This window comes from Mus pahari, chromosome 4 (genome assembly GCF_900095145.1).
Source record: "Mus pahari chromosome 4, PAHARI_EIJ_v1.1, whole genome shotgun sequence".
Classification (NCBI taxonomy): Eukaryota; Metazoa; Chordata; class Mammalia; order Rodentia; family Muridae; genus Mus; species Mus pahari.
This window is the reverse complement of record NC_034593.1, coordinates 102,376,062-102,390,072: the sequence shown is the minus strand read 5'-3', so window position 1 is coordinate 102,390,072 and position 14,011 is coordinate 102,376,062. Positions and strand designations below refer to the sequence as shown.

General features: G+C 37.0%; 1 protein-coding gene across 1 annotated transcript in view; it reads left to right on the top strand.

Annotated features, from left to right (window-relative positions):
• LOC110320868 (pancreatic alpha-amylase-like) overlaps positions 1-4,386 on the top strand; it is a 10,048-nt gene extending 5,662 nt beyond the window's left edge. Inside the window, exons 5-9 of the mRNA XM_021196964.1 lie at positions 803-925; positions 1,014-1,113; positions 2,442-2,560; positions 2,667-2,792; positions 4,197-4,386. Of these exons, the coding sequence (XP_021052623.1) occupies positions 803-925; positions 1,014-1,113; positions 2,442-2,560; positions 2,667-2,792; positions 4,197-4,386 (658 nt within the window). The remainder of the gene's footprint in view (positions 1-802; positions 926-1,013; positions 1,114-2,441; positions 2,561-2,666; positions 2,793-4,196) is intronic.
• Positions 4,387-14,011: the final 9,625 nt, after the last annotated feature.

Sequence of the window (14,011 nt, the reverse complement as noted above, 5' to 3'; positions counted from 1 at the left end):
AAATATTCTAACTTGTACAACTATGAAGTTGCTGATTATTGCTTAGGGTTATTGTTTCTTAAACCTCACTTATTCAATCTGGAGTTCAATCCCACTGATATCAGTATATATCCAAAGTATTACTTAATGATTTCTGTCTGTGATAAGTCTAAGAATGTTTGTTCATGGTCTACTAAAGTTGTATTAGTATTAAAAGAATACTTATATTCGGAAACGATCCCTATAATGTGACCACACTATAGACTTTGTTTATACTACATTTGAGAATTAATGAAAAATTTTGAAGGTTTGTAATTTAACAGCACAATAACGAATTCAAGCTTCCATTCTATACTATGTAACTTGGATATCTTAATTCTCAAGTCCATAATATTATAATACAATAAANAGTAAACATTTTAAGAACAAGATTATTATATAATAAAACCTAAAAGTAGAGAAAATTCCATGGGTAGTATCATAGAAAACCCTCTCTCAGACCCTAGGTCTTGTGAAGGCTCTATGCACCAATATAGGGGAATGCAAGGACCAGGAATGGGAGTGGGAGGATTGGGGAGCAGGGGGAGGGGAGAGAAGATAGGGGATTTTCAGAGGGGAAACCAGAAAATATATATGAAAAACATCTTATGAAATATATATATATATATATATATATATATATATATATATATATATATATATATATATTAGACATCTTATGTAAAGTATTAGATAATATAATAGAGAATTCCATATATAATGTTATAATGTTATTTTTTTATGTTAAGCAGTGTGAAAGAATAATGTCTTTATTTTAATTTAGGAACTGGGGAGAAGGTTGGGGTTTGGTGCCTTCTGACAGAGCCCTTGTATTTGTGGACAACCATGACAATCAGCGAGGACATGGTGCTGGAGGTTCATCCATTCTGACATTCTGGGATGCTAGGTAGAACACTATTCTTTCTTGTTGTGTAATCTTTATTGACACTAATGCACTGAATACTTCTGCTTTAATACTATATTGAACCTTTCAGAATGTATAAAATGGCTGTTGGATTTATGTTGGCTCATCCTTATGGATTCACAAGAGTAATGTCAAGTTACCGTTGGAACAGAAATTTCCAGAATGGAAAAGTAAGCTTTGGAATTGTCTGAAGTATATTTTATTATAAAAGAAAGTGGTTCTCTTTTAATTTCACGTGCAGTTACTGCACATGATACCTATTAATAAGAGTTTATTCACTACAATGTTCTAAAGTGGGGACACTGAAAAGTACCTAATAGTGAAAATGAAATAGTTGAAATAATAACAAAATACAGACTGAAAATGGTTGTGCCTAATACAGCCTTTACTCATAGATTTGACATTAAATTATACCTGTTACTACTAAAGGGAATTTCAAAATCTTTCTGTCTTTTGTATGGTAAATATCATCATATGAAAATACTTTTATTTTTTTCTCTGACACTAGAAGGCAGCTGACTGAAGTATAATTAAGGAAATTATAATAGATAAAAGCTTATAAGAATCAAAGAATAATGATTTGTTGGAGAAATCTATGGATGCCTTGAAATATATCCAATATGCAGTTTGTTAGTCCCATAAGTTTAAACCATTTCAAAACTGATCTAGGCAATGAGGCTGTAAGTTATCTGAAAGCTTTGGGAAATTTCCCACCTCCATGGATTTTAACTAGTCTTATAGAGACACATCACATGTAAAATAGAAATAGAAATCTATACAAATCACATGTAAAATAGAAATAGAAATCTATACAAATCTGAGAAATTGTTTTTGTTTCCTTTCAATATAAGTATCCCTTGTTCTGTATTGAAATTGATTCTCTAATAGAAGAACTTTAATAAGCAGAATGAGCTTTTATTCTCAAAATATACTCAAATATTTTAACAACAAAAGGTGCTTATTAATACTTTGGTAAACAATAAAGTCAGAATATATCATTATGACATTTTACAAGCAAGCAGCAAAAAATCAATTATTATTAACTTAGAAATTGTTATATTAAAAGCATTTTGATAGTTGTTTTTAACTTTTATATTATTCAGGGTCTACCTCTTCCTTTTGTCAATAAACTGAAGCACATGCATGCAATGTATAATGATGGAAATACTTTAGGTACTAACAGGGTTCTGTTCTTTAATTCTAGATTTCCTGACAGCAATTTTCTAGTTTTAGTCACAGTGAAGAGATTTTAGTGATATTGAGGAGAGAATTAGAGTTTTAAAAACTGTTTCTGATGTTTTAAATATGGTTTTAGAGAATGTGAGTTTGCGCAAAAGTTAAAAACTCAGTGAAAGTCTGTAAAAACAGTGAAGGACTTAGACAAAAATTAGACACTACAGAGGCAGAATTAGACAGTGGGCTTGGCTTTGGTTTTCTGTGGTGACAAGAATCAAGAAGCTACAAGCATTTAAATGACCAAATTCTTTCAATAATTAAGGATCAGAATGACTGGATTGGACCACCTAATATCAATGGAGCCACCAAAGAAGTGACCATTAATCCAGACACCACTTGTGGCAATGACTGGGTCTGTGAACATAGATGGCGTCAAATCAGGTGGGATGTCCACTTCAAATCATTTCTAATAAGGAAGATTTTTAACCTTTTATTTTAAACTGTTAAAATGTTGAAACAGGCATTTTACTTGATATCATGTTTTTAGGAACATGGTTGCTTTCCGGAATGTAGTCAATGGCCAGCCTTTTGCAAACTGGTGGGATAATGGCAGCAACCAAGTAGCCTTTGGGAGAGGAAACAGAGGATTCATTGTCTTTAACAATGATGACTGGTAAGTGGACAGTGATTAAAGAAGGATGATACAATATTACAATATTAATTCTTTTCTTTCCCGTTCATTTATATGTTTTAATACATGAAAAATACTTTAGACAATGAATTTAAGCCACAAAAAATGGTGTCTATAAGAAAATTATGATATCTGCTTTTCTATTTTGCCTTTGCGATACTAAAATTCTCCCTTTAGATCTTTACCCAGGGCATATAATGACAGTAGCATATGTTCACATTATAAGCTCATGTGATAAATTTTACAATGTGTAAACAGTAAACATAGATCTTCACATTATAAAACAACGTTCTATATTAGTACTAAAGTACTTTCCCCAGAACCTGTGATTATCACTTATATATTTACCCATTTTACAGAGTGTTCACTTCTCTACTCTGTGTTTTAAATATTTTTAAGGCATGTGTATACTTGAATCTGGCTCATGAGTTTCTTCAAGAGGTTGCATACTTTGCCTTAAAAACCCTCATTATTGTTTATTCATATGAAGTACTTCTGAGTGTTCTTTTATGGCTCCTTCATTAATAGTACTATAGATCAGATACAGAAGTGGTGCTCAAAGTCTTTCATCTGGGTACAGAAAAGGCAGAAGCACACATATTTCTGGATGTTTGAAGGCACTTTGATCTGCAGAGTGAGTTTTAGTTCAGCCATGGCTATAAAGAGAGTGCCTGTCTCACAAATAGGACAAAACAAAACAAAACAAGAATTCTAGTTTAGAGAGTCTTTTTGGAATTCTCAATCAAAATCAAATGTCTCAATCAAAATCAGCTTTCAATCAGGTAAAGCATGTTTTCCATAAAGCATATTCTCTTGGCTACAAGGAAATAAATGAAATTTGTAACATTTTTCTTTCTTCCTTTTTTTTTTATTTGAAGAACACATGGTTGGTTTTTTAGGATAACTAGAATTACTTCATGTAGATACTTTTCTACTACAAACTTGTATGTATCCATAGAAATGCTAGATTATGTTAAACTCTATAAAAATTATTTGTGACATTATATAATTTAAGTTTTGAAGAATTAATGGCATTAAAATTTAAAAGAATTATCAGAGTGTATGTCCAGCAGAAGACAGACTGGAAACAATGACAGTACTCAGGGAGGGCTTTAGTGTTGAGCTTCCCTGGGTTCTCTGTGTTTTTCTGTCTTGGCACTACAGGCCATAAAACCCACACACATTTAAAAGTATGTTTTTTTGTATAGAGAATTTGCTTGCTCCAGCTGACATAGTCCTGGTGTTTGGATTCTCTTATTAAGCTCTGAATTCTAATTGTTCTATAGCACAAGGTTGGGAAATGTATTGTTCTGTGGATAATATATAATGCATGTTTCTGTACTTGATTGGGTTGAATTTAAATTAAATATCAACTTCTCTTTACAGGGCTTTGTCAACCACTTTACAGACCGGTCTTCCTGCTGGCACATACTGTGATGTCATTTCTGGAGATAAGGTCGATGGCAATTGCACTGGACTTAGAGTAAATGTTGGCAGTGATGGAAAAGCTCACTTTTCCATTAGTAACTCTGCTGAAGACCCATTCATTGCAATCCATGCTGACTCAAAACTGTAAGAATCAAATAAAAGACATCAGTTGAGAGAGCATCAGTGGAGTGTGTTTCTTTTTCATATGCTCCATATTGTATTTTTATTTTCTTTATTAATATGTGTGCTGTGTCTAAGTGAGCACTGGAATGTATGTAGGACGTTTGAACAACCCTGTGTCATGGCCTTCTCTCTCTTTATTTTTCCATGGTCTGTGAGGACCACACTAAATTCATCAGGCTTCTCTGGATAGCACATTTTCCTTCTAATAAAAAAAAACCTCTTAGCAATAACCCAAATAGGTAGAAATCTTAAAACTCGCATATAGTCATCAGATAAAATTACCCTCGATATATGTAGAATAAGCAGAAAATATATTTTCCAAAAAAATTCTCAGAGTCTGAATGGTATCCTGACAAATATTTTTCTTTACTATTTGTTTTCTTTTCATGTATTCTGTTAAAGTGTGAAAATAACTTTCAATAAATTTCATAGACAATCTAATAATGTATTAAACATGTTTTGACTACTTCAAAACCCATCATTGTTCAATTTTATCTGATGACTCTCAAATTTCTTTTATATTTAATTATTCCAAGGAAATAATAAATTTTTCTACAACACTCACACATTTATACATAAATATAAATAATGGAAGTTAATCATTTATCAAAATCTCACCATAAGCTTCTATGTTCCATCTTTCCCATTCACTTTAAGGCACACTTACTCATGCACATACATATACATGTTCAAATTTTTTTGTTGACATCTGACACTTAACTAGAATGCTTGTATGAATGTGAGTGGGAGGTGATTTAGTTGATAAGAAGAAGTTCCATGTGTTTTCTTTGGTTGGTGGTTTAGTCCCAGGGAGCTCTGGGGGTACTGGTTAGTTCATATTGCTCTTCTTCCTATCAGGTTGCAAACCCTGTCAGCTCTTTTGGTACTTTATCTAGCTACTTCATTAAGGATCCTGTCCTCTGTCCAATGGTCCAATGGATGCCTGTGAGCATCCATTTCTGTAAATGTCAGGCAGTGGTAAAGCCTCTCAGGAGACAGCAGCTATATCAGGCTCCTGTCAGCAAGCTCTTGTTGGCATCCATAATAGTGTCTGGGTTTGGTGGTCATTTATGGAATGGATTCCCCGGTGGGGCAGTCTCTGGATGGTCATTCCTTCGATCTCTGCTCTGAACTATGTCTCTGTAACTCCTTCCATGGGTATATTGTTCCCCCTTCTTTTTTTTTTAAAGTTTATTTTTTATTATATTTAAGTACACTGCAGCTGTCTTCAGACACTCCAGAAGAGGGCATCAGATCTTGTTATGGATGGTTGTGAGCCACCATGTAGTTGCTGGGATTGAACTCGGGACCTTCGGAAGAGCAGTCGGGTGCTCTTACCTACTGAGCCATCTCACCAGCCCCTTGTTCCTCCTTCTAAGGAGGATTGAAGTATCCATATGGCCTAGTAGGTCATCAGTGGGAGGAGAGACCCTTGGTCCTGTGAAGGTTCTATGCCCCAGTATAGGGGAATGCCAGGGCCAGGATGCATAAGTGGGTGCATTGGGGAACAGGGAGACAGGGTGGGGAGGTGGGAGGGAATAGGGGATTTTCAGAGGGGAAACTAGGGAAGGGGATAACATTTGAATTGTAAATAAAGAAAATATCTAATAAAAAAATAAAAAACAGTAGTTCCCAGTGGTTATATTTCTAAAAAATAAGTCTCTACTACCCCAGCATTGACTAATAGTCAATTAGCACCCATGAAATAATAAGATCTTAGAAGTAATTGCCTGATACAAAGTGAATGTTGAAGTTTCCAGTGTTCTGTGCAGACAAACATTAATTTTGCAGGTGCATTATTGAACATTTATATCTTTTAAAGATAACTGCTTTTTCACAGTAGACCTTTTCATTCTCTGGATCTTAAATCATTACTTCCTGGATTGTCCTTGATTTTTTGCTCTAAGGCATTATAGAGCGATTCCTTTTTTGATGAGTATGTAGTAGTCACCAATTTTAGCAGATTGCTCAATTATTTTTCTGTGCACTAGCAGTTTCCAGATGCAAACACAACCTTCATTGTACAAATCTTGGTAAAACATTTCAAGGAAAACTTTTGTTTTCCACTTGTTAAATCATTTGTGGCTATTGTGAAGAATGTTGTTTCCCAGATGTCTTTATCAGTCCATTTGTCATTTGTATAGAAAAGTGACATGATGTGTGTGTGTGTGTGTGTGTGTGTGTGTGATGAATAAATCTTGTATCCAGCAACTCACTCGATGAATTTATCATCTGTACGAATTCTCTGTTATAATTTTTTTCCTATACTATCATGCCGTCTGCCAGTAACAATACTTCGACTTCTTTCTTTGCAAATTGTGTCCCTTCAATCTTCTTTAGGTGTCTTATTATCCTAGCTATTATATCAAGTACTGTATTAAATAGGTATTCAGAGAGTAGAAAAATACTTAAAGAATTGTATAACATCCTAACTCATCACTAAAATGCAAATGAAAATTACTTTAGGTTTCTAGTTTATACCTGTCAGATTCTCCAAGATCAAATCGATATGTGGCCACTCATGCTGTCAAGGACATGTAACACGGAGAACATCCCTCCATTTCTGGTTGGTATACAAATTTGTATAACCATTTTGGAAATCAATGTAGTAGTTCATAGAAAAATTGGGACTTAAACTACCTAAAGATCAAGATATACAACTTTTGATCATATATGTAATAGATACTCTACCCAACCCCAAGGATATTTATTCAATCATGTTAACAGGAGCTTTATAATAGCCAGAACGTAAACACAACCTCCAAAGAAGACATTCCTCCTCCAAAGAAGGAATAACAGAAATGTTGTACATTTACAAAATGGAGTATTACTCAATAATGACTCTTACTCATGATACAAAATCATGAAATTTTCAGGCAAATGATGGAACTATAAAAAAATCATTTTTAGTGAAGTAACCCAGAGAGAGAAAGGCAAGCAGGGTGTGTATTCAATTATAAGTGGATATAAGCTGTTAAGTAAAAGATAATCATGTTACAATCCATATACCCAGAGAGATTAAGTAACAAAGAAAGCTCAAGTAGAATCTCTCTAGGGAGAGTAAATGGAGGATGAACTAGAGATAGGTAGAGATGGGAACAGGAGGATTCAGGTGACAAGAGTGTTGCAGAGAGGGAATGAGAGAGTATTGGGAATTGTGTGTGTGTTGGGGTGTAGTATTTGAAGGACAATGTGGAAACCTAATACAGTGGAAATTCCCTGGAATCTATGATGTGGACACTACTGAAGCCTTGCAGTACTTAATATGGGACCTTAACAGGCCATGTTCTGTAACCATTCAAGGCTTTCAGTGCTGGGACTTTGACACTAAACCAGCCACAAAACCAACCTTCAACTTACAATATCTTTGCAGGCGATGTTGATGCAGTACTTGAAAGAGAGACCAACCAATGAATGGTCCAACTTGAGCCCCATGCCAAGAGAGGAATCACATTTCAAAGACTGTGTGGATGGCCAAAAACCAAGGATTGGATACCACAAAATCCTAGGATAGAATCAAATATGACTGGACAGAAAATAAGCCAATGAAATTATTCCTAATGATATTCTGTTAATCTCAGTACCTAGCCCAACTGTATTAGAGAAGCTTCATGCCTCAATTTATGGGAGCAGATATAGCAACCTACAGGCAAGCATTAGGAAGAACTTGTGGAACTACAAGGAAGAGGGTGAGGAAAGATTTTAGGATCCACAGGGGTTGAGGACACCATGATAACACTAAACAGGGCTCCTCTGGGCTCACAGAGCCTGAAATAAAAATCATGGTGTATGCACAGGTCTGTGCTAGGTCTCCTGCATGTATGTTATGGTAATTTAAATTGGTCTTCTTTTCGGACTTGTAATTCTTGGAAGGTGTGTGTGTGTGTGTGTGTGTGTGTGTGTGTGTGTTATTCTTTTTCCTGCTCTTGGGACCCCTACCTTCATAATGGATTGCCTTTCAGCTTTGATACAAGTGTTTGAACCTGATCTTATTGTATCTTGTTATACAGAGTTTAGTTGAAATCCCTGGGAGAACAGGTTTCATGAACCGAAATAGAAGAGGAGAGGATCTAGAATAGAGCAGATTAGGGGTGCTGATTTGGGATGAGAAGAAACTTCTGTTAGAATGTATTATATGAGAGAATAAAAATAAAAATAAAAAAGAAAATGAAGAAAAAAAGAAAATCTTATAGTTGGAACTTATGTAGACATTTTCTCAATCGAGGCTCCCTCCCCTCTGATGAAACTAGCTTGATTCACACACACACACACACACACACACACACACACACACACACACACACACACTCATGCACACATCCATGCACACACCCATGCACGCAAACACACTTCCATATTCTGCAGTCCTTTCTTTACTCAGTTCATGGTATTTATTGATGATTTTAATTTTGTGATGTCACATTTATAAATGTCTCTTCTTATAGCATGAGTAATTGCAATCACATACAATAAACCCCTTCCTTTTACAAATAAGTTTAAACATGTGTATTGTCAGTTCTCTGACACATCTTTTCCCTGATTTGTCCCTCAGTGTTGTCATTGGGATGATCACATTGTAATTGCAATGCTTCGGATCTGCTAACACTCCCCCACAATCTTTCCATTTCCCAGCTGAGAATGTTATCTCTGGCCTTTGCATCTCTTGACCACATCTATACTCAATGCTTATATGCTATGCAACTTTTAGAGTACCTTTGCTCCTATTGTATTTTCATCTAGATTAATACCAATCACCTCTGACTCCAGTTTTGTTTTCTGCAGAGTCATGAGCTTATTTTAGCTTATAATAGATTATTAATTCTGTTATACCTGCTTGACATTTCCAAAGTATGCTTTGTGGAGGATCTTGTGCAATAATGTCAGAAGAGTAACAGATCCCTTCTTTATATTTTATTTCTTATTGAAATTAGACTTTGTTTCATACAATATATTTTGATTACCGTTTTCCCTTCCCACCCAGATCCTCCCCATATATGTATAAACTCAATTCCTCACTCTATCCCCCTCTCTTAATTAGAAAACAAATGAGCATCTAAACAACAAGAACAACAATAACAACAACAACAACAATAACACAATAAAAACAAAGCAATCAAATCAGAATAGGGAAAACAAGTGTGGGGATGGCAGAGGGAGAGAGAATTGGGAGAGAGAACTGGGATTGGGAGGAGAGATCTCTGGGACAAACTATAAACCTAGCTAAGAGTCCTCACAATAGGGGATACAGAACCTGAAACAGGCATCTCCTTTAACTAGGCAAGATTTCCAATTCAAGAATGCAGACTCCAACACACCTATGAAAGCTGTGACCCACACTTTATCCTACCTATAAGATGTACAGGGATAAGGATAGAGCAAAAGTTGAGGGCCAATGATTGGCTTCCCCTTGAGACCCATACCATGAGAAAGTTTGGCTGAAAGCATCTGCCTCTGTATTTGTCATGCAGAGCCTCTCAGGACCCAGCCATAGCAGGTTCCTGTCAGGAAGTGCTTCCCAACATCCACACTTGTGTCTGAGTTTGGTGACTCTATATGAGATTTCTAATGTCCACTTATCAATGAGTGCATACCAAGTGTGGTGTGTGTTCTTTTGTGATTAGTTACCTCACCCAGGATGATATTTTCAAGTTCCATCGATTTCTCTGTGAATTTCATGAAGTCATTTTTTTAATAGTTGAGTAATATTCCATTCTGTAAAGTACCACATTTTCTGTATCCATTCCTCTGTTGAGGGATGTATGGGTTATTTCCAGCTTCTGGTTATTACAAATATGGCTCTTAGAATATAGTGGAACATGTGTCCTCATTACATATTGGAGCATAGATGTTCAGTACTGAGAGTTCTTGGTAGATTTTCCCTTTGATGAGCATGAAGTGTCCTTCCTCATTCTTTTTGATAACTTTTTTTTAAAGTTGATTTTATTCAATATTACAGTGGCTATTCCAGCTTACTTCTTAGGACCATTTGCATGGAAAAATGTTTTCCAGCCCTTTACTCTGAGGTAGTGTCTTTGACACTGAGGTGCATTGTCTGTATTCACCAAAATACTGGGTCCTGTTTATGTATCCAGTCTGTTATTCTAAGTCTGTATTGGGGTCCCATGCCACAGAGCCTGGAGCTGATCCTGTGCCACAGTGTTCTATACCTAAATACTGCCGGGAGAGAGGTGGTCTCCTAGGAATGCTGACAAAACTATGAGTGCAAGTAAGACCAACACTTCTCAAATTCCTGGCCCAAGAGTGACCAACTTAGAGCCATCAGGACACAGGAACCAAGGAACAGCTTGGGACAGGATGCTTCAGGTTTTGATCTGTCCCAGAGCTGACCCTGTGCCACAGAGCTCCATACCTAAATTCCTCCTGGAGAGAACTGGTCTCCTGGAAGTACTACCACACAGGCTTGCAGGCAGGGCAAGCTGCAGTCAGAGACAGCAAAACCAGCTAACGCCAGAGATCACCAGATGTTGAGAGGCAATGGCAAGAACATAAGCAACAGAAACCAAGTCTATTTGGGATCATCAGAAACTAGTTCTCCCACCACAGTGAGCCCTGGTTACCCTAACACATGAGAAAAGCAAGACTCTGATTTAAATTCACATCTCATGGTGTTGACAGAGTACTTTGAGAAGGTCATAAATAACTCCCTTAAAGAAATACAGGAGAACACAGGTAAACAGGTAGAAGCCCTTAAAGAGGAAACACAAAATTCCCTTAAAGAGTTACAGGGAAACACATTTAAACTGGTGAAAGAATTGAACAAAACCATCCAGGATCTAAAAATTGAAGTAGAAACGATAAATAAATCACAAAGGGAGACAACCCTGGAGATAGAAAACCTAGAAAAGAGATCAGGAGTCATAGATGCAAGCATCACCAACAGAATAGAAGAGATAGAAGAGAATCTCAGGTGCAGAAGATAGCACAGAAAACATTGACACAATAGTGAAAGAAAATGTAAAGTGTAAAAAGCTCCTAACTCAAATCTTTCAAGAAATCTAAGACACAATGGAACAACCAAACCTAAAGGTGATAGGTATAGAACAGAGTGAAGATTCCCAACTTAATGTACCAGTAAATATCTTCAACAAAAGTATAGAAGAAAACTTCCCTAACCTAAAGAAAGATATGCCCATGAACATACAAGAAATGTATAGAACTCCAAAGAGATTGGACAAGAAAAGAAATTCCTCCTGTCACATAACAGTCAAAATACCAAATGCAGAAAACAAAAAAGAGTATTAAAAACAGTTAGGGAAAAAGATTAAGCAACATATAAAGGCAGACCTATCAGAACTATACCAGACTTCTCAACAGAGACTAGGAAAGCTATAAGATCTTGGAGATGTCATCCAGACTCTAAGAGAACACAAATCCCAGCCAAGGCTACTATTCACAGCCAAACTCTCAATTACCATAGATGGAGAATCCTAGATATTCCACGAGACATCTTAAAAAAAAAAAAATGAAGTGATAGTTTGGGACAAGGCAGGGAAGAAAGGAAGTAAAGGAAAAAAAAAAAGAAAATATAAACATGTTCAGCACATTGAGTGAGGTAACTCAGATTCAAAATGAAATGCATGCAGTGAAGGTACCTCAATCTCACTTGGAGGGAGAAGAAAGCAATCACAGGAGGGGGAGGAAGGGAAAGACCTGAGCTGGAAAGGGGACAGGAAGGGGAAGAGGGAAACGTGATCAGGTATTGGGTGGGGAACACGGGACTGATGCCTTGAGAGTCAGCAGAAAGAATGGAAATAGGAGGTGGGGGACCTTCTAGAATGTACCAGAGAGCTGGGAGATGAGACTGTCAGGACTCAAAGGGAGGGACCTTCGATGAAAAACCCTACAATGAGGAGAGGGAACTTGTAGAGACCATCTCCAATTGAAAGACAGGGCATCAAGTGGAGGGTTGATGTTGCCATCCCATAGTCAAAACTCTGACCTATAATTGTTCCTGCCTGAAAGAACTGCAGGGAAAAAAAAAGAACTGCAGGGACAAAAATGGAGAAGAGCCTGAAGAAAAGGAGGTCCAGCAAAAGGCCCAAATTGGGATCCAGCTCAAGAGGAGACCCCAAGGCCTGACACTATCACTGATGCTATTGTATGCTCACAAAGAGGGGCCTATCATGACTACCCTCCAAAAGACCCAAAAACCAGATGAAACAGTCAGATGCAGATATTTATACCCAAGCAATGGGTAGCAGTGGCTGACCCCTGTGGCTGAATTAGGGAAAATCTGGAAGAAGCTGAGGAGGAAGGCGACCCAGTAGGAGGACCAGCAGAATCACCTAGCCTGGAGCCCTGAGATCTCTCAGACACTGAGCTGACAACCAGGCAGCATATACTAGCTGATATGAGGCCCCCAACACATCTACAGCAGAGGACTACCAGGTCTGGAGTCAGCCAGAGAAGATATACCTAACCCTTAAGAGACTGGAGGTTCCAGGGAGTAGGAAGGTCTGGTGGGGTAGGGGTGGGGGTGAGGACACCATGGTGGAGATAGGGAGAGGAGGTATGGGATGTGAAACAGTCAGAGGGGGACCTGGAGGGGTATAAACATGGTAAAAAGAAATTATATTAAATAACATTCCTACTTATCATCATTTGTACTCCTAGAGCACACAGAACATTTCTGGGAGGGCAATTAGACATTGCAAAGAGCTAAATGGCAAATTTTCAAAGGGTTGCACTGAGGGTGGGAACAGAACAAGAGTTTTCAGCAATTGTCACTGAGCAAGTAACAAAGAAAACATTACAGCAATGATAATAATGTTGTGTCAAATAAATACACTGGTAGTTCAGTATAACTACCAGGATAAGTGCATTATTTGCAGTAATTTGTTTAATCATGATAAAGACCTTGCAAGTACAACTTACTTTTCTCGTTCATTTTTTTCCCCTAATAGCAACGCACAAGAGTTTACTGAGAGAACAGTGCACTCTGGTGGAAAAGAGGGCCAGAGAGAGAAGAGTCAGCAAGCTGCTCAGAGTAGAGGCTACTGTTGTTCTGAGCCTTTTCTTCTCTATGCCCTGGGTGGAGGTTTGAGGTTTGACGGATACCCTTAAGTACTCTGTAACCTGTTATTTACTGTACATATGGCTCTCCTAGAATTCACTTGGTAGTTTAATTTACAGATCTTACTTTGGAGCATAAGCTAAACTGAGAAGAACTTTTCAGAGTCCACTCTAAGAAAGCTCAGAGGTGCAAAGTACAGCTTGCCTACCTTTTAAAGCCTCGCCCTGAAGTGTTATGGCTTTAGGACTTGTAACCATGAAGTGTGAGGTTCAAATGATATTTTCATTCTGATTTCAAAAAAATGACAAGATGTTTGCCTTGTTTCTCATGCTATCTCTTTTGTATTTCTTTCCTCTATGGTTCCAATACTCTTCATCATTTAGTTATTTTTGTCAAATTTCCACCCACTTTATTTTGGAAATAATGCCCTTTCATGAAAGGATCTTTCTGTATTGAAATTCTTTTTCCTTTCCTTTCCTTTCCTTTCCTTTCCTTTCCTTTCCTTTCCTTTCCTTTCCTTTCCTTTCCTTTCCTTTCCTTTCCTTTCCTTTCCTTT